The sequence below is a fragment of the Bison bison genome, unplaced genomic scaffold, assembly GCF_000754665.1.
Source record: "Bison bison bison isolate TAMUID 2011002044 unplaced genomic scaffold, Bison_UMD1.0 scf7180017864283, whole genome shotgun sequence".
Lineage (NCBI taxonomy): Eukaryota > Metazoa > Chordata > Mammalia > Artiodactyla > Bovidae > Bison > Bison bison.
Window position 1 is genome coordinate 1392590 of NW_011494855.1, and position 22780 is coordinate 1415369.

A 22780-nucleotide genomic window follows, 5' to 3' on the forward strand; every position below is an offset into this window, starting at 1 on the left:
GTACTTTGGCCACCTCATGCGAAGAGTTGACTCATTGGAAAAGACTCTGATGCTGGGAGGGATTGGGGGCAAGAGGAGAAGGGGACGACAGAGGATGAGATGGCTGGATGGCATCACTGACTCGATGGACCTGAGTCCGAGTGAACTCCGGGAATTGGTGATGGACAGGGAAGCCTGGCGTGCTGCGATTCATGGGGTCGCAAAGAGTCGGAACGACTGAGCGACTGATCTGATCTGATCTGATCTGCATGGGGAACACGTGTATACCTGTGGCAGATTCATGTTGATATATGGCAAAACCAATACAATATTGTAAAGTTAAAAAATAAAATTAAATTAAAAAAGAAAGTAGAAAAAATTTTACTCATTTTGCATAATTTTTAAAACAACACTTGAATAATCATTAATATAGTCATTTGACAAACATTTATTTAAGGTATATACTATATGCAAAATCACAAACTTTTACCTGTGAAGGCTGTAAAGATTTTAACATGCATTTTGATGTACAAGAAAAATACATAATAAAGCAATCAAATAAAACCATGTTTATCAAACAGGCAGTACTAAATGCTACAAAAAAGTATAAAGTGCTGTGTTTTTGAGAGCGTGGAACCATCTCAAGTTGGAGGGATCCAGGAGTTTAACGAAGGTGGGATTTTAGCTGATCTTTGAATGTGGGTGGAACAGGCAAACTGTAAAGAGGCTGTGATGTAATAAAAATCATAGGAAACATAAAAGGGGGCATTTAACTTAATTTAGAGCATGGGTTGCAAAATTAAGAAAATGAGGATCCATGACTGAAAAGGTAGCTGAGCTGGGTCATTACCACTCTAATCCCTTTCAGGGTGTATCTTGTGTCACCAAGGTTCTTGGTCAGAGGAATGACTTTATCAAAGTCATGCTTTAGAGAACCCAGTACATCTTTAGGAATTCTTAGGATAAAGTGAACTGTAAAAGATTGGAGGACAGCCTTATAAGTCAGAGTACTACCACAAGAAGTCCAGAAGAATGATGACAGTACAAATGAAGAGAAGACTGAAGCAACATATTGACTACTAGGAATATTCTAAACAGTTCCAGACAAATGATGTACATCCATTGCCCTTTGTCTTAATTTATTTGGAATTTCCTCCAAGTTTCCCAGTCAATGTATACCTTTTCAGGAGGGAATTATGAGAATGATTCTTCTACTCCTGGCAGGACATGTTCAGGTGTGGAGCTTTGTAATAATTATGGGGCAGCTCAGCCCAGAGATTTGGGAGTTAGTTAGTAGCCTGCTCCAGGCACAGAAACAGGGAAATGGGCAGAAAGGTTAAAGTTGCTTCAAGGGGTTCCACTTGAATTGCTTCTCAGGGTAACTACTGAAGGCTTTATGTACCTTTCTGAATTGATCTATGCTTTATAATAGCTATTCTGGTCTGATAGTTGTGCAAGAATACGTGATAAGAAGTAGAGGTGCTGAGTGCCTTTAAAGGGCATCTCAGAAAAGAGATGAGAGAGGGAAATTGTTAGAACCAGTCATGGGGTTTTTAGTCTCTTACTTCCACTTAATCTCAACAAATTTCTAAAGGTTTTTTTGAGAGCCACCAAAGGAAGTCATCCAGAGAAGGCAATGGCACCCCACTCCAGTACTCCAGCCTGGAAAATCCCATGGAAGGAGGAGTCTGGTAGGCTGCAATCCATGGGATCACTAAGGGTCAGACACGACTGAGCGACTTCACTTTGTTTTTTTGTTTTTTTTTAAATTTTACTTTATTTTTAAACTTTACATAATTGTATTAGTTTTGCCAAACATCAAAATGAATCCATCACAGGTATACATGTGCTCCCCATCCTGAACCCTCCTTCCTCCTCCCTCCCCATAGCATCCCTCTGGGTCGTCCCAGTGCACCAGCCCCAAGCATCCAGTATCGTGCATCGAACCCGGACTGGCATCTCGTTTCATACATGATATTTTACATGTTTCAATGCCATTCACTTTGAATTTTCACTTCCATGCATTGGAGAAGGAAATGGCAACCCACTCCAGTGTTCTTGCCTGGAGAATCCCAGGGATGGAGAAGCCTGGTGGGCTGCTATCTATGGGGTCGCACAGAGTCGGACACAACTGAAGTGACTTAGCAGCAGCAGCAGCAAAGGAAGTCATCAAGGAAAATAACACATAATATTCAGAGAAGATAAAATACTTAAAGGGCTCTACTCCCTAAATACCATCCCAGAATGAAGTATCACCGAAAGTTAGTTAGCACCCACAGTCTACTTTACTAGTATGTATTTACTGTTGGATTTGAAGGTCAGGTAGAAAATATTGGTCTTCCAATGTATCTGTAATTGAGGAGATAATAATGTTTGGCCCTCCTGAGACACAGGATGCCTGGGGGTCTGAAACTCTGGGGATATAACTTGAGCAAGCTATAGAAACCTTGATTCAAAACTCAGCTTTCAAATACCTGCTAGGGAGTGTAGCATGGGAAAAGAAACTTACATGCAGATGTATCAAAATATACAGCTGTTTCTTAAATGCCTAACAAATAAATTTCTATAGCTGATATACTGTATAATACAATTTACATATGAATGATACATATAAATCCTTATTGCTATCTTTACGTCCATCTATCTGTCTATTTTTTAAATGTGTGAAGGATCTAGGGTGTTGGAATCAATTCAGTGCATAAGAGGGTTGGCATAGAGAGGCAAATTCACAAAAACACTGAATGGTAACAATGGGATTTCTAATTCAGATTGATTTGATTAGTAATAATCTTTGAATGTAATTTCTCAAGTAATGTTTCTTTCATCATTTTCTAGGGTAGCAAGCTGATGAATAGCTCATCTAAATTTTTATTAGCCTATAAAGCTTTCCTTGCTTATGCTATTTTACCTTATCCCGAATCCCCAAATGCAATACTTAATGTTTAATAATATCCTATAGAATCAATGGCAAAGACTTAAGTGCCAGAAAGAAAAGTGATACTCAGCTAGTATCTCCTTACAACTCTCTGACACTTGATACATGCTTAAAACATTGCTTCTGAGACCATAATATTACTGGTTATGATGCATGATCTATGATCTTGTCTCAATCTCCAGACCAAAAGCCTAGACAGTAGGAGACTGCCTTCAGGCCTTTAATAAACAGTATTCTGCAACACAGGGCACATTCAGTAATTGGAGCATAGAGTTTCTAGTTTTGGCTTCCGAGAAAACCACTTCTGAATGCCACATAAGATATAGTGTTCCTAAATCAAGTCTAGTTATTTAAGCCTGTGTGTTGAGTTTCGGGCTTAACCAATTTGACTTGAAGCTTTCTCAAACTTTGGCATCATGGAACTGCAAATGACTATGCAGACAAAGTTTAGAATTAATGGCAATGAATGGTGATAAGAATACCTATCAATCATTAATGGCATCAGTAGGATGATATTTAAGCAATAATTTATAATGATGTGCATTGAGTGGTATAGTTGACCCTTGTTTATGCTTTTTGTACCTGAATTGTGGTTAGCCCATGATGTTCACATAGGATTTATTCCTGTCTGCAAAATTTTGGGTGAAATCAGAGATAAGGTAATAGTGCTGCATACCATGAAATCACATAGTGTTATATACCAGAATTTCAGAGAAAGAGAAACAGACAGACATACATGAAGTTTGTAAACTCTTTCTACAAATCCAGCATTTATTCCAAAGCCTGACAAATATAATTGGAATGGATTGAGTGGGGCCCCTCCTGAATGCTGTCAGATTTATACGTTGAAGCCCCAAACCTCAGTCCTTCAGAATATAATTCTATTCTGAGATAGTACCTTTAAAGATATAATTAAGAATGGTGGTCCCTAATCCAATACAACTGATATCCTTATAAGAGAGGAGATTAGGACACACACATACACACACACACAAAGAGAGACACCAGGTATGTGTACACTGATTCAGCCATGTCCACATGTGCAGAAGGCCACCTGCAAGCCAAGGAGAGAAGCTTAAGAAACAAAACCTGCCTACACTTTGATCTTGAATTTTTAGCTTCCAAACTGAGAAAATAAATTGTGATTTAAGCCATATAGTCTGTGGTATTTTGTTATGGAAGACCTAGCTAACTAATATAACAATACAAAAAAGAAAACCACAGACTAACCTCACTTATGAATATCAGCAAAACAAGTTCAGTAGCAAGCTAAGAGAATAATATGTCATGACCAGTTATGTCACTGTGCAAGTTCAAAATCATTCAGCAGAAGAATGACAATTGTTCTGGGAGAATCAGCCAATGAAATTAGGAAAGAGAAAAACAAGATTTTAATAACTGAAGGAAGCAAAATTATTACCACATTTGGGGAATATAACTGTCAATCAGGGACATACAAAAGATTCACCTGAGATATCTATTAAGAACAGTAAAATAAATCAGTAAGTTCAACCGTTATAAAATAAAAAATCAATAATCAACAAGTTTCCTATAAACAAATTGTAACAAATTAAAAAATACACTGTTATTTGCATTAGTGGCAAAAAAAAAAAAACACCTAGCAATAAATTTTAACAAAACCACAGGGAAAATATTCTATAGAAACTTTAATAAATGGAAAGAAACATATTGTTCTTAAATAGGAAGACCCAATATTATGGGATTATTAATTTTTCTTAAATTAATTTATAAATTAGGATTTATATTACAATTTAAATAATCCTAGTTAGGATACCGTCATATTTTTCCTTAGAAAAAATCAAATAACAATGAAATCAGAAACAAATAAAACATGATAGCCAAATTTCTTAGCACTTTATGTTCTAGACAGTGCCTAAAATTTAAAATATATTAGGTCACAATATAATACACACACACACACACACACAAAGCCAATAAGGTAGGTGCATAATAATATAATCAGTTTTCTAAAATTAGAAAACTGAGACGCAGACAGTAAAAGTGTCTTTCCCAATGGTATGAAACTAGTAAGTTGTAGATATTTTCTGAGATTTAAATTCAGAGAATCTAGCTTTGGAGTTCATGCTCTTATTATTGTAAGCGAGTGCTTCTGAAGGTCATTTAAAAATGGAAGAAAAGTCAGAAAAGTTCTGTGAGAAAAAAAATAGAAGAAAAAGGTGCCAGGAGAGAGTACTTGCACTTCTAGGTATTAAAACATAACCTAAATATACACTAACTAATAAAAGAGTTGTGTTTGCTATTAGCATTGGAATACACAGATATACCCAAGTATTTAAGACGGGGGGAAAACAAAGAGAATTCAGTACACATTGATTTAGAATACCTGGATAATTTTGTGGGTAGAAAACTAAAAACTGGATTCCTATATCTTATCATATATTGAAAAACATTACAGATATAATCAGCATATGGGAGGAAAAACAATTAAAAGTACTTGAAGAAATATTTAGGACTTCCTTTTTTTATACCATGTTTAAAGGACCAAGACTTTCTAAGCAGAGACCATAAAGCAAAAGACTAAAAATCTGGTCATAAAAATTTGAAAATACACATAAAAATTCTGAAAGGGGAAACTAATAAAATATGCTGCAACAGATATGACAAAACTTAATTTCTCAAAATACTTAATTCTTCCAAGTCAGTAAGAAAAAACTTAATACAAAATAGGCATCAATAGAATAAGGAATATAAAAATCAATGTATATATCAGTTAAAAAAACCCTCAATCCCTTATACTTAACAAGATTTTATTATTTAAGTTGGAAAAGATAATGGATATTGATATTTTATGCAAAGGAAAGAAGGTATTCATACTGTAAAAAGTAAATAAATCTACTTTTTGAAAGGCTTTTCGCAATAATAAAAATATAAAATTCACATTCCCTTTTGCTCAGCTATACATATAAGCCTAAATAATCATGGATGTTCAAAGCTAGATAGGTCATTGCAGCCCTCCTACCGTAGCAGCATTCACAAGTCAATGGCATTTTCAGGGTTCATCTATGTTGTAGCACATCTCAGTACTTCATTCCTTTTTATTGATGAAGAAAATCCCATAATAGGTTATACCAAATTTTACTTATTCCACTCATCAGTTGATATACATTTGTTTCTACTTTTTGATTATCATAAATAATAATGTACAAATAATGTACAAATGTACAAATAATGTACAAATGTACAAATAATGTACAAATGTACAAATAATGTACAAATAATAATGTACAAATTTTTGTGAGTCTTGGGTATATACCTAGAGCGGAATTAGTGGGTCCTATAAGTAACTCTGTGGTTTCACTTCTTGAAGAACTGCCAAACTATTTTCCAAAGCAGCGGCAACATTTCATATTTCCACCAACAATGTATGAGGGTTCCAGTTTATCCATATCCTCACCAGTCTGTGTTATGGTCTTTTTAAAATTATATTTATCCTGTTGGATATGATGTGGCATCTCACTGTGGTTTTGATTTGCTTTTTCTAATGACTAATGATGGACAACTTTTCATGTGCTTCTTGGCCATCTGTATATCTTCTTTGGAGAAACATCAATTTAAATCCTTAGTTAATTTTTAAACTGGGTTATTTATAATTATAGCTTCCCTGGTAGCTCAAATTATTATGTTGTATCTCCATTATATTTTAAATTTTTTTATAGTAAATACTTCTCTTATAAGATTTATATCTCAGAAAGGAAAATAGAAGTTAACATGCACAGAGTGCCTACTATGTGTCATAGTATTAGGCATATGATATACATAGTGAATGGTTATGATCCTGGGCTCTGGAATAAGCTCTGATAATGATGCAAAAGCTACTAAAATAATTCAAGTCAGGGTTAGTAAGAAGCAAAATTCTAAAACAAATGAAGATAGTACTTCTTTGTAATTATGCATAATAGTTTCAAGCTATCCTTCTCTCACAGATATCTCCTTTAAATCTAACTTCTAATATTTTTCAGGGAAGTGCCTCTTAAGTTTGAGTATGTATATCAATCACATGGGAATCTTATTAAAATGCTGATTTTAGGTAGGTCTAAGATTCTATTTTTTTAACTAGCTCCCTGACAATCCTACTTTGTTGGTCAGTGGATCATAGTTCAATTAGTGAAGTTTTAGGGTATGAACTGATTAGTAAGATTTTAACCACAAGAGCTAACTTCAAGCATTAGGGAATTTTGCATTGTTAGAGATGTTTTAAAATTTACAAGTGCTTCAAAATCTAAAGAATGAGCCTCTGTTAGACAGGGGAATTGATCACCTTGAACTGGGGTCTCGTCTAGTACCCATGTAAGAGGTGGTATGCCCATTCAGAAACAGGCCTTACTCAGCCACTTTCTTTAATGGAGGTGTTCCTAGCCTGACAACTTGAGCACATGCTTTTGACTACATAATATAGTTTGAGCATCTGAAGGTTTAGTTGAAATTTTTCTTCCAGCATCAATTTATAATGAAAATAGAGGAATAGCTTAAGAGAACTGCAGTTACACTATTGGCTGAATTATATACCTTTTGATAATTTGCTAAGTAAAGGCATATATAATTATAACATGATTCTGATATAAACCAATCCTGTTGCACTAGATAAACCTTGAAAATGTTATGCTAAGTAAAAGAAGTCAATGACAAAAGATCACATCTTTTATGATTCCATTTATATGAAGTAGCCAGACTAGACAAATCTATAGAAATGGTCAGTAGATTGGTGGTTGTCTAGATGGGGGCCATGAAAGGTAGATGGGACTGATGCTACTGGATATTACATTTCCTTTCAGGGTGACAAAATTTTTCTAAAATTAGATTATAGTAATTATTATACAACTCTGTGAATTTGGTAGAAAACCACTGAATGTCCACTTTAAATAGGTGAATTGTGTGGCATATGAATTATATGTCAAGAGAACTGTTTAGAAATACAATGCAGAAATATAAGAAATTAGGAATAGAGCTTAGAAGAATGCGGTTCATATAAAAAGGGACCAGAATATCTTGATGTGCTTAGTCTTTGAGACAATTCAGAACTGAGAATATAAGAAGTTTCCATGACATTTGAATTCTGAGCTTCTGAAGCTTAAATTCTGGTCAGGTGGACTGAGAGGTTTTGCACAGATTAGAAGAAGGGTAGTATAGAATTGTGAGTGCTGGTTCTGACACCACACAGCATGTAAACATCTACTCTACCAATCATTAGCTCTGTCACCTTGGACAAGCTACTTAACTTCTCTGCACCTCAGTTTTTTTAAATCTGGAAAATGAAGATAAAATTTCAAATGAGGATTAAGTCATTTGCCTGATTGCAAATGAAGTTCATAAGGAATTACTGCCTAGTCATAAACTGGAGGCACATCTGATACTTTTTAGCTATAAAACTCATGAGTACAATATCTCTTAGAGAGAGAAACCATATTTTATAATTCCAAGCATTCACTTGTTTGTGCCTTTGGAAAGAAAACTTCAGCCATTTTAAAGAAACAAGAGTCAGAAGATTTTTAGCAAACAAAACTCTCTCCTGAAGCATTCAGAAGATTTAGTTAAAAATGAACTGGAAAAACAACATTTCCTTGAAATCAGATATAAATTACAAAAGAACTGAGAAGTATTTCTGAAGCAGGGTTTTCAACAGTCCCCAAAATAGGATAAGGTAGGACAGAATAAATTCAACTATGAAAATAATATATCACCTGCACAAAGCATACATGAAACTATAGCTTTCTGTGAAAAATAAAACACTCCACAATTCCTGTACATTATACATTGCATCATCCCAGACATGCTTTTCTCATTGCGATTCAGTTTTCTAAAGCTACACATAACTGATTTTTCTCCTGATAACTGCAGAAACAACTGCATGAAACATCAACATGTAACAGCTTTTTAAAGAGATACTTGACTAAATATAATGTGTTTTCGCTTGGGGTATGCGTGTGTGCGTGCATATGCATGTGAGGGGATGTGTATATACTGAATGCTCACATACATGCATTACATCCCCATGGGTTCTTGTGACCATTTACTAAGCATCAAATAAAGTTATACTTGAATCAATTAATATTGCTTTAATTATACTCATAGCAATATCTGGGCCTCAGATAGTAACATATTCAGTTTCCATTTTGTTTTCTGAATACTTGTTTTGTGTCTTATGGCTGTAAGCCCTGTTTTAGCAATATATACAAGAGTCATCATCTGATACGAACAGCCAACTCATTGGAAAAGTCCCTGATTCTGAGAAAGACTGAGGACAGAAGGAGAAGAGGGCATCAGAGGATGAGATGGCTGGATGACATCACCAATGCAATGGACATGAACTTTGGCAAATTTTGGGAGATGGTGAGGAACAGGGAGGCCTGGCGTGCTACAGTCCATATGGTTGCCAAGAGTCAGACAACTGAGCGACTGAACAAGAGTCATAAGGGAGTAATTGTCTTTTTATTTACAAAATCAGGGATTTGGAGTCAGATAACCAGGCTTGAGTCTTATTCATCTCATTTATTTATTATCTGCATGATCCTGTGGAAGTCACTTAACTTCTGCAATCCTCAGTTTCCTCACTGGTAAGCTGAGTCTAAGGATAGCTACCTCAAGAGAACCAAATAACAAATATATGAGAATGATAAAACACTACCACATGCTAGCCAATAGTTCTCAATTTCCATGCTTGAGAGAGCATATGATTCGTGTACCCTCTGGACTCAAAGAGGAGAAAAGGGCTTAATGCTTGTTTATTGATTGCTGACGGGATCTTAGCCTTGTATAAAGCAGCACATGCATATGTACTGATAGATGGATAAATCACTCAGGGAGAAGTAGTGAGACCCAGGACAACCAATATTTGCCTGCTTTTCAAAGCACAGTAAATCTAAATCTGAGTCTCAAATTGCAGTCAGCATGTCTCAGAATCTGTAGCACATGTTCCCTGTTATTGAAGGGGACAGCTGCTTAGTCAATGTAAATTTTATTGCAAAATTGTTTAATAGAATTCACAATTATGGGAGAACCAAAACACTTGAGACAGTAATGGAGGGTCTGAATTTGATATGCGTAGACAAAGAGGGCTGTCAGACAGCATCAGTCATTGTTTCACAGAAAAAAAGGTGGGCAATAAAGGAAAGCGACTACTAATGAAAGGAAACTCCCACCCATCCACTGCCACCGTTCCTGATAACCAAGAGTAACAAAAACTAGTAACTAAAACTAATGCATATTCCACTCCTATTATATATATATATTATTCTCTTACACTCAAATTTTCTCCATTATTTGATACCCAGAATACTTTATCTATTGAAACTCTCCATCCCCCTAATTACTGTGAGGTTACAACATGCTTGTTTCCCTCATACCACTCCAACCAATCCTTCTTTGCTTCCTCAAAGGCTGTTCAGTAATTCCCAAAGTCTCTGTAGATTGGCTTAGTTCTCAGCCACATTTCAGCTACTGATATGCCTGCAAATATCCCATATAATTTCTTAAAACTTACATTAAGTCCCAAATTCTTCACTGTGTACTAACTATATTTTTAAATTATTAACAAATTTTTCCACTTGAAAATCTGGGTATTATCAGCAAATCTACATGTCTGGAGATAAATAGTTTTTCCTCAGAATTGAATCCTCTACCCAGTTTGTCTTCATCTATTTAATCATCATATTATCACTCTGGAATCAATACAAAACACTGAGGTCAAAGAAATCCTCTTCAACACATTATATATCATGCATCCAATCATTCTCTCACTCAGAAAGATTTAATGTCTTCTCATTTCTTATTGGAAAACAATCGTATTTGTTGTAAGTATCTTGAAGAGTGGGAATTTGTATGTTCTATTCATCTTTTTATCTACCATACCATCTGGTCTTGCGTATAGGACATCATGAACTATATTTGCTTATTGAATTAAATTAAACTCCTTGGACTCCCATTTTTAGTTTCCTTAATCTGGTCCATTCCTAACACCCACATTTACTTAAAGGGACTCTTCACAATCTGTTTCATGCTATCATTCTATTTACTCTCCCCTAAATGTACTTAACTCATTTTTCTTTCATAGTTTTAGACATAATTCCTTTTCCTTTCTCTGTCTAGTTCTACCCACTTTTCAGCCTGATTTTAAACTTCTCAGAAACCCTTCCCTAAATCTTCTAATCTACCTTGATCTCAGTTCCCAGTGAAATCCTCATACTTTTCTCTGTTCTTTGCACATATTATGCAATGATCATGTTTCTAATTATTCCTAATATCAAACTTGCTCTGATCTTTGACTCTTTCCTTTCCTATACATATGACTGCACTGCTATTTTACTTTTGAATTCTTTATATAAATTTTCCATTTTCTATGTTCAGCTATAATTTAAAGTCTTTAGGGGGAGAAACTATGTCTTATTTTCTTGTATCATTTCCATATTCTAACAAAAGACTGGAAAAAGTAGAGGCTGAAAAATATTTGTTAAATGAATGAATGAATGACTATAAAGTCAGTACTGCAATTACTAACTATGAAAGAAATAATTCAAAGAAAAAATCTGTATTTTGAACATGATACTTTCAGGTTTTTTTAAACACAATTTTCCTACAAGATCTGTAACTAAATTAGTCCAATAGATAAGAGAATAAAGATTAATGTATATACACCTTATTATGGCAGTATTCATGATTGACTATAAAAGTCATTAAATATTACACCAGAGCTAGTGAAGGACATGCACTGGAGAAGGAAATGGCAACCCACTCTAGTGTTCTTGCCTGGAGGATCCCAGGGATGGCGGAGCCTGGTGGGCTGCCGTCTATGGGGTCGCACAGAGTCGGACACCACTGAAGCGACTTAGCAGCAGCAGCAGTGAAGGAAGTTGGAAAACTTGGAGAATTGCACCATAGGAGTAGATGCCTATTTGGAATTATTTTAGTAAAATTTGACCTATGGCTGGCAGAATCAATATAATTCTTACTTCCCTACTATGATTTAGAAAGCAAGAAAACAGTTATTTGAATAAGACACTAAACTCTTAACCATCTTGCTTTTGACCCTTTTATAATTCTATCACTCACAAATGTAATCAGTTCAGTGTTAAACAAAAAGGATTTTGTTTTGCAAAATGTTTCCTGGCATTAAAAGGTTGAATGTATTTTACTGGGACTTAATGTCTACCTCATCAATTCTTCTACCCAGATTTATGTATATTTACCTTCCATTAGTTCATCACTGATCTCAGTCAGTTTCTTTTTTGGATAATATTTATATTTAAGTGATTCTCATGGGATTTCTCTTCTCCTAATAAGTAATACAAATTCATTTATATTTATAATGAATATCATCAAAAAGCTTTATATTCTGGGAAATGAGATAATCTATTTTCAGGGAAATACAGTAAGGAGTGGAAATGTCAACACAAAGGAAATTATTTTACCCCCAATGAGATATGTTAATATTTATTGAATGAAGAGACCTTTGAATTGACACTGTTAAGAGGGATGACACACCTATTTTACAGGTTTTATGTGTGATTTTACATGCAGTTCTATTTGTTCAGAATTGTGCCTGTGTGTTAGTGAGGAAGGTACACCTTAAATTGCAACATGATTAAAAGAGAGAAATAGATAAAGACTTAATAATGAAGACACAAAACTGCTCATTAATTACAATGTTGCATTTACATGAGTTTCCCTTGTGGCTCAGCTGGTAAAGAATCTGCCTGCAATGTGGGAGATCTGGGTTTGATCCCTGGGTTGAGAAGATCCCCTGGAGAAGGGAAAGGCTACTCACTCCAATATTCTGGCCTGGAGAATTCCATGGACTATATATATAGTCCATGGGTTGCAAAGGGTCAGACAGGACTGAGTCACTTTCACTTTCACTTTGGGCTTCCCTCATAGCTCAGCTGGTAAAGAATCTGTCTGCAGTGCAGGAGACCCAAGTTTGATCCCTGGGTCGAGAGGATCCCCTGAAGAAGGAAATGGCAACTTACTCCAATATTCTTGCCTGGAGAATCCCATGGACAGAGGAGCCTGGTGGTCCATTGGGTTGTAAAGAGTCAGACACGCTACATGTGGGTACCACAATTAATAGCATGTGAAAATCATGGGAGTTTGAGTAAAATGACCAGGATTCCAAACATGGCCTTTTTTTTTCTCCATGGCTTTGTAATCTGTAAAGATAATTACTGTATAACAGCCTTGGTTTTATATCTATTAAATGGCAGTGATGATAAAAACTATTTCATAAGGATTTCTGCAATAAATTAAATAATGAAAATTAAAGTGTTTCTCATATATAAAATAATATTTCACCAATTAAATTTTAGATAAGAGCCAGAGTCCCTTCTATGGCCTTTAAAACGCTTTGCGATCTTATTTGTAACCGTCACCTGACCTTATGTCCATTACTCTACCTCCAGCTCATATATACTAATGACTTTGGCTTACTTGTGCCCTTCACATACACTTAGCTATCTCTGCCTCAGGGCTTTGCAGGTACTATTACATATATTAATCATAGCTTCACTATATAGCTGGTTTAAAATGGTGCCTACTTCTTCATGCTGTTTTCATTTTACCTCATTTTATTATTTTTCTTATATTCACAACTAACATTATATAATAATTTTTTTCCTTATTGCTTGTTTTGTTCTCTAAAACTAAATTCCAAAATATTTCTTGTCTTACTTGTTACAGTCACCTCAGCAACTAGAACAATATCTGGTGTACAATAGATGCTTAATAAATAAAATAATGCATGAGGGAATGAATTACTGAATAATTTTTCACTGAGTCCTTACCTTGAGTGAAGCTATCTGCAAAGTCTTTTATGTGGATCATCTAATGCTGCTAAGTTGCTTCAGTCGTGTCCGACTCTGTGTGACTCCATGGACTGCAGCCTACCAGGCTTCTCCATCCATGGGATTCTCCAGGCAAGAACACTGGAGTGGGTTGCCATTTCCTTCTCCAATGCATGAAAGTGGAAAGTGAAAGTGAAGTCGCTCAGTCGTGTCTGACTCTTAGCGACCCCATGGACTGCAGCCTACCAGGCTCCTCCGTCCATGGGATTTTCTGGGCAACAGTACTGAAGTGGGGTGCCATTGCCTTCTCCCAATTTAATCACTATGATGGGCCTATCATTTCTATTTTATAATGAGGAAAACAGATACTTGAAGGTACAGTAACTTGCTTGAGGTAAATATAGCAAGTGGTAGCAACAGTTGCCTGACTCCAGTATCTATGTTTCTAATAACTGCTATATGCTGCTACTTAGTTGCTCAGTTGTGTCCAATTCTTTGCTGCTCTATGGACTGTGTCCATGGAATTTTCCAGGCAAGAATACTGGAGTGGGTTGCTATTTCCTTCTTTAGGGGATATTCCTGACCCAGGAATCAAACCTGCATCTCTGATGCCTCCTGCTTGACAGGTGGATTCTTTACCACTGCACCACCTGGGAAGTCTCTCAATGCTATATAGCCTCTATATATCTAGCCATCTTTATATTAATTAATATTTGATTACACTGTTACAGAACAGACTGAATTTACTATCAAAAGAACATCTATATAGCTTATTTCGGTCTCCCTCAAAATGTGTGGATTCATTAGCTAAAATTAAGCCAACTCCTAGAATTTCAAAAGTCAGCATTTGAAAACAGTTAAAAACAGGATTCCAAAGAGGCAGATTTGTTTTTGCAGGTGACCAAGGTGTGACTTACCTCTAGGTGACCAGCAATTGTAGCAATATGCAGGGCAGTGAGGCCACCATACCCAACCTGCTGTATATCAGCTCCACTGTGAAGCAGAGAAGTGATCAATTCTGCACTATCCTGCAAGGAAACACATCTTTAGTGTTACTTTTCTCTTAATAGCAGGTTTGAACACTGTGCAACAGGATATATTGATTCCCTGACTGTCAGCCAGTTTATGCACACAAAGAAAACTTAAGTGTGATTTCTTCAACAGAGCACATGAAAAAGCAAAGAGCAGTTCTCAGATGTTTGAAATGTAGGAACAGATGACAGACTGTTCAGTTATAATCAATCTTCTACCACTTGACCATGAAAGACAGAAAGGACATTTACCTACAGTAAGACACTTGCAAACTCAACTCAATCTTACTTGTAGGTCACTCCAATAAATATGCTTTTTCCAGCAACTGCACTATTGAACTGGCTGCAGTGGACCATTTCATGGTAGTTCAGTAATTGATTCTCCTCTAACACGTACGTGTCATGGGTCCAATACATAATTAAAGCACAGTGTTATGGACTCTATATATAATCAAACAGTGGTGATTTTCTTATTAATAACTTGACTCACTAAAATATTTTCACTCAGTGAAAATGTTTGAAGCATTGTTTGAGCATTTAAGTTAGAGTAATTTATTTGATGACCAAATTATTTTCTTCATACTATTATTTGCATTGTACTCCTCTCCATTGTCTTTGGACAGACATGATACTTTTTAATAATATTAATAGAAATGAACATTCATTGAATTTTTATTATGTAATTAACCTTTCATATGCACTAACATTTAAACTGGCACATGGTGAGACTTCAAAAATAGTTGTTGACAAAAAACACATTAAAAATAAAATTTATCTAAATGATCTCAAGAAAAATTACTATAAACTTCATTTTATAATTCAGAACTTTCAAAAGAATAATGTGGAGTGTCACATATTCACAGAATTCCAGATCTGGAAGGGAATGTGAAGAAAGGTCTTCATGTTTAACTCTCTCCCTCAAAGGGAGAATCCAAACCATAACTTTATAATACTTGACCATCAACATGTCACACACCCAGTGAGAAGAAAGCCAAGTCTTCATGGGATAGGCCATTGCATTTATGCATATAATTTCAAATACTGTCAGTTAAGAAAATCCTCCCATTAGAAAACAAAGTCTGATTTCTTAATGTTGTCACACATAAGTGAAGATCTGGAAGTTGTAAAAATTGAAAAAAAAAAAAAAAAACTTTGACAAAGTACTTCAAATAGCAAGATTAATGTTATATTTTCCAAATCTTTCACTGTTTACCTGCTCTAGAAAGAAAGTTAAATAAAAAATTCATCTTCCTTTACTATTCCATTGGCTCCTTCTGCTCAAATTACAGACTTAATGTTTCTTCCACTCTAAAACAAAAACAAACCAAAAACCCCACCATTTTTTCCACTGAAGTAAGCTAATTTTATCAATATCCTTTCTGTCTCCAAAAATCGAGTGATTTCAGAGTGTAGCCCCAAGCTATTTTCTCATTCTAACTGCCACCTTTGATTATTCTTACACAGTCCAATAACTTCATTTTCAGTCCTGACTTCTCTGCTAAGTTCAAATTCCATATATCCTGACTACCAATGCCATCTCAAATTAAAAACTCAAAAGTACTGTTGTGAAAACCATTCCTAATTTTCCAAGTGTTTTCCAACTGTCATCTCCTAGCATTCCTTATTTACATTAATGGCACTTTCTCATTCCAAAATGACTTTGAGTCCCTCCAACTCAATCAGTTTCAGAATTGTGCTGGTTTTGACTCACTAGTACCTCTCACACTTTTTCTCCTTATTTCTAACATGACTCTTCACAGAAATAAGATGGAAATAAGCTTAGAGTATTTAAGGTCAGTGCTGAATACAAGGTTAAAAAAAATAAAAGAAGGAAAGAGTATTGTGCAAGATGAGATCAAAGGCATCTGATCTTGTAGGGTTTTGCAGGCCATTGTATTAGGTATTCAAATTTTTCCAAGTGTAATAGCAGTAAAATGATATGTCACTGATATAGAGAAGAACAGGAAAAGGCAGTTTCTGAGGTAGAAATAAAATGTTCTGTTTTTCAAATATTAAATTGGGATACTTACAATGCAGGGTTAAGATTGTGTTAGAATTAGCCTCCCTAGTTAGAATCCCAGATCTGCTAATGACTAATAAACTAAGGCAAGTTATATAACCCCTTTACACTCATTTCCTGCATGAATAGTCTCTGAGATAAATGGGAGAGATATCACCTCAAAACGTTTCCTTGCAGATGAACAAACATTTAAATGTAAAGAGATGAAGGTGGCATTTTTAAGCATAAAATAATATTTTTAATAGAGGGAACACAAGCAAATAAAAGCATGAGGAAAACAATATTGTAAGAAAATGACAAATTGGAGAAAGAATATTCACAACATATAAAACTGACAAGTGGTTTGTATATTTAATATATGAAAAACTCATATATATCAGTAAAAAGATGGATATGCTTTAATTCAATGAATATTTATTAATGGATATATACCTTATGACAAGTACCATACTAAGCTAAATTAAAATAAATTATATGAAAATCATTGAGCATATGAAATATTTATCTATTGGGCAGATTCTTGTAAACACACATTCATCTTTTTCTCAGCTGACTTTGTATGTCCTCTTATTTAGCTGGAATTTGTGGATTTTAAGAAAAAGTATGTTATGATTCCTTCAGAACTGATAAATAGTGAAGTTAAAACTTAAAAGTAGTAAATCATCCTTTCATATATCGGCTGGATTTCTCAAGCTGACTTCTGATTGATCCAAATATATTTTTATTAAATACTATAAAAATAGAACTCCAATTCTATCAAGTTACGCTAAAATGTAATAAAATAATCATTGCTACTTTTACATAATTTTCTATGAGCTAAGTACCAAGTAAAATGTTTAATCTACACCTCTTTCAAGCCTCACAATTTACCTATAAGAAAAATATTATTGTCTCTACTTTACAGGGATAAAGAATTGATGTTTTTGAATTGTGGTGTTGGAGAAGACTCTTGAGAGTCCCTTGAACTGCAAGGAGATCTAACCGGTCAATCCTAAAGCAAATCAGTCTTGAATATTCACTGGAAGGACTGATGTTGAAGCTGAAACTCCACTACTCTGGTCACCTGATGCAAAGAAATGACTCATTGGAAAAGACCCTGATGCTGGGAAAGACTGAAGGCAGTCGGAGAAAAGGATGACAGAGGATGAGATTGTTGGATGGTATCACCAACTCAATGGACATGAGTTTGAGCAAGCTCCAGGAGTTGGTGATGGACAGGGAGGCCTGGTGTGCTGTAGTCCATGGGGTCGCAGAATTCAACACAAATGAGTGACTGAACTGAACTGAACTACTTTATAGTTGATGACAGTCAGGCTCAAGAATTTAAAGTTCTTGCAGAACCAGAAATACTTTGTCTAAGTGTTGAAGCTAAATACAAACTCAGATCTGTTTGATTCCAAAGTCCATGCTTAACTTTTGACTATCCATAGTGTTTTCACTGATTTTTCCTTGGTTTCAATCTCAAGGAAAAAATTGAGAAGATTTACTTTTATTGCATTTTGTTGTATTTAATTGACACATGCCAAACATTTCTCCCCTACTCTACAGGAATATTGTTTCCTGATGGAATAATTTAAAAATTCAGCAATCTGGTGCACATATCCTAGAAAGGAAATTCATAGAAAATAAAAATATCAGGCAAATTTTAAATATTATAAAGCTGACCTCACTTCCTGCTTGTATTCTGTAATATATAAAAAGTGTCTGAGGGCAAGTGTTTTAAAAGAAAGACTCAAGATGTGGTTTGGGAATATTATTCTGGGGAACTGACAGGCTTTCCCTTAGGTTTTCCCTTTCAGCCACATTTACATCATTATTATTTAGTGGGATACATAGAAGCATTCTAAAGTTATGTGATAAATAAGCCTCTGTAACACTTTCATGTGTGAAATGCTTATGATTTTTAAACAAAGGAAAATCCTTGTGTGAAAAACAGAATTAAGGGTACAATAGACCTTTGAAGATTTATTAAACCGATGAAAATTTTTTATAGTGGTAGCGACTTCAACATTTTCCTATGCACAAAACTCGAATACAGGATCTTCTATCTTGCCTTTTATTAACCCTACAATTATTATAGATAAATCCAGAAAATGTAGGTATTAGTATGAGACAGCTCAGATTCTCTACTACCAAATTACATAAATTAAAAATACACACACACACACACACGTTTTTGCCAAATCTATTCCATAATAAAAATTAAACTGGGATTGTTTAATATCTAAATTTTACTTTTTTCTGACTATGCAAATACGTCCTCTGGTGCGTGCATGCTAAGTTACTTCAACTGTGTCTGACTCTTTGTGACACTATGGACTGTAGCCCACCAGGCTTCTCTGTACTGGAATTCTCCAGGCAAGAATACTGGAGTGGGTTGTCATTTCCTTCTCTAGGGGATCTTTCCAACCCAGAGATAGAACTCGTGTCTTTTGCTTCTCCTGCATTGGCATGTGGGTTCTTTACCACTAGTGCCACCTGGGAAGCCCCATATCTTCTGGATGTTTTATTAATTAAATATAGTAAGCATTCATTTACAATCTTTCCATTTAGATGTGAAATCTGTATTCCTTCCCCTCATATCTGGGTGGATTGTGATCAAAAGAGTATGGCAGAAATGAGCTACATTTCTTCCAAGGCTAGGTCATAGAAAACCACATAGCTTTCTCCGTGTTTTCTGGAAAATTTGCTCTTGAAGCTCTGAGCTACCATTTAAGAAGTCTAACTTGAGGCAGCCATGCTGTACAGAATCCAAGGCCACATGAGAATGTACACAGCATATAAAGGTTCTTCAATCAAATGACCCACTTAAGACCAGCCTTATAGTCATCCCATCCCAGGCACCAGACATGTGAAATCTCCAGAGGATTCCAATTCCTCAGTTGATGGAGTAACTCCTAGTCATTCATGTCTTTTCAGCTAAGGCCCTACACATGGTGGAGCAGCATCAAGCCATCACCACTATATCTTGTCTGAATTTCTGAAATGATCGCTGAATGATAAAAATAAGTTTGGGGTAGTTTGTTATGCCTCAATAGATAACCAAAGTATCTCACGGTAAAAAATGTAGAAAATAAAGGAATAAAAATTTTAATAACCTGCATCCTGCCATATAGGCTTCCTCGATGGCTCAGTGGTAAAGAATCCACCAGTCAATGCAGGAGACATGGGTCTGGTTCCTGGGTCAAGAAGATCCTCTGGAGAAGGAACGAGCACCCCATGCCAGTATTCTTGCCTGGGAAATCCCATGGACAAAGGAGCCTGGCAGGCCACAGTCAATGGGGTCACAAAAGAGTTGGACACAACTTAGGAACTAAGCAACAACAAACCTACCATATAATCACTATCACCATTTATGTGTGTATTTATTTTCTTTCATTCTTTTCCTATATATGTACCTCCATAAAACTAAATAGAGCACAGACTAGTACAGCAAACAAACCTGTGCTTGCATACTAAGGCCACTTCCTGCATTTCTTTACCTCTTGAGCTCTGGATAAATTTTTTCCTGTAAAATGATGTTAATAACAGTACAAATCTCATAAGAGTTGTGTGGATTAAATCAAATAATGTAATAAATTTATCATAATGTTTGAAACATAATTTTTATTATCAATTATTAGGTACACAATTAAACTCATATTACATATAGAGGTAAGTAATCTCTTTTTCATTTAATATAAAATCAGGAGCATATTCCCAATGCCTGGCAGATGCAGAGATGTACCACTCAGATCCCCCTTCAAAAAGATTACACCACGAGGGTGGTTAGCTGGCAGCCTCCCTCAGCTAGCTATTTCAGGATTCTCTGCAGCGTTTGAGCTGAGATTATGATTTTTTTCAAGGTGGCCCCAAGTCAATGACTGAGAAAGGTGGTAGTAAAAGAGCCTAGCCATTTCCACTAAATGAGACACTCCTAGGCCAAAGTTTTCTCTGGAGATCCCACTGGGCTGGTAGAGATTCCAGAAAGTCTGCACTGTGGTCTGAAAGTGCCTCCAGACCAATCCTACCTTCTTTTTCCTTTTATTTTTTTAATTTTTTGCTTTCATTTGTCACTTTTATTTTTTATTAAGATATAAATGACATATAACATTAGCTTTAGATGTACAGCCTAATGATTTGACATATCTATATATTGGAAAATGATTACCATAAGTCTAGTTAACATTCATCCCCACATAGTTATCTTCTTTCATGTCTGTGATGAGAACTTTTCAGATCTACTCTCTTAGCAATTTCATCCTTTCTCTATCTTTTAAAATAAAACATTCAGAATATAATCCAACATTTTCTTGATGATTTTAGAGTCTACTTCAACACTTTATCACTTGACAACTCTAATTCTCCAAATCTGCCCTTTGCTTTTAGTAAGGAAAAAAAAGAACCTTGCTAGTATCTCTGAATGCCATAATGGTGCCATATAGAATTATCACTGAGGGGGAAAAAAAAAAAACATTGCTCAAAGAGGTTTTATTAACTTGTTTAAGTTATACAGTTATAAGAGCAATACGGCTTCAATCGTTGCTATTCCCTGGGCTAAGACAGTAGTTATCAAATTTGAGTGTGCGTCAGATGCACTGAGGGCTTAGTAAAACACAATTGGCTTGGCTCTACCACCAGAGTTTCAGATTTAGTAGGTGGAAGCCTAATCATTTTCATTATATTTTTTTTATTTTTTTTCGTTTGTTTGTTTTTAGCATAAATTTATTTAATTGGAGGCTAATTGTATTGGTTTTGCCATACATTGACATGAATCCACCACGGGTGTACATGCGTTCGCCATCCTGAACCCCCCTATCACCTTCCTCCCCATATCATCCCTCTGGGTCATCTCAGTGCACCAGCCCTGAGCATTCTGTATTATGCATTGAACCTGGACTGGCGATTCATTTCACATATGATAATATACATGTTTCGATGTCATTCTCCCAAATCATACCACCCTCGCCCTCTCCCACAGAGTCCAAAAGACTGTTCTATACATCTGTGTCTCTTTTGCTGTCTCACATACAGGGTTATCATTACCATCTTTCTAAATTCCATATATGTGTGTTAGTATACTGCATTGGTGTTTCACTTTCTGGCTTACTTCACTCTCTCTGTATAATAGGTTCAAGTTTCATCCACATCATTAGAACTGATTCAAATGTATTCTTTTTAATGGCTGAGTAATACTTCACTGTGTATATGTAGCACTACTTTCTTATCCATTCGTCTGCTGATGGACATCTAGGTTGCTTCCATGTCCTGGCTATTATAAACAGTGCTGCGATGAATATTGGGGTACATGTGTCTCTTTCAATTCTGGTTTCCTCAGTGCATACACCCAGAAATGGGATTGCTGGGTCATATGGCAGTTCTGTTTTCAGTTTTTTAAGGAATCTCCACACTATTCTCCATAGTGGCTGTACTAGTTTGCATTCCCACCAACAGGGCAAGACGGTTCCCTTTTCTCCACACCCTCTCCAGCATTTATTGCTTGTAGACTTTCAGATCGCAGCCATTCTGACTGGCGTGAAATGGTACCTCATTGTGGTTTGGATTTGCATTTCTCTGATAATGAGTGATGTTGAGCATCTTTTCATGTGTTTGTTAGCCATCTGTATGTCTTCTTTGGAGAGATGTCTGTTTAGTTTGTTGGCCTATTTTTTGATTGGGTCGTTTATTTTTCTGGAATTGAGCTACAGGAGTTGCTTGTATATTTTTGAGATTAATTCTTTGTCAGTTGCTTCATTTGCTATTATTTTCTCCCATTCTGAAGGCTGTCTTTTCACCTTGCTTATAGTTTCCTTTGTTGTGCAGAAGCTTTTAAGTTTAATTAGGTCCCATTTGTTTATTTTTGCTTTTATTTCCAATATTCTGGGAGATGGGTCATAGAGGATCCTGCTGTGATGTATGTCAGAGAGGGTTTTGCCTATGTTCTCCTCTAGGAGTTTTATAGTTTCTGGTCTTACATATAGATCTTTAATCCATTTTGAGTTTACTTTTGTGTATGGTGTTAGAA

General features: G+C 35.6%; 1 protein-coding gene across 1 annotated transcript in view; it reads right to left on the minus strand.

Annotated features, from left to right (window-relative positions):
• Positions 1 to 22780, minus strand: part of TNNI3K (TNNI3 interacting kinase) — a 350776-nt gene that overhangs the window by 293961 nt on the left and 34035 nt on the right. Inside the window, exon 5 of the mRNA XM_010849426.1 lies at positions 14643 to 14753. Within this exon, the coding sequence (XP_010847728.1) occupies positions 14643 to 14753 (111 nt within the window). The remainder of the gene's footprint in view (positions 1 to 14642; positions 14754 to 22780) is intronic.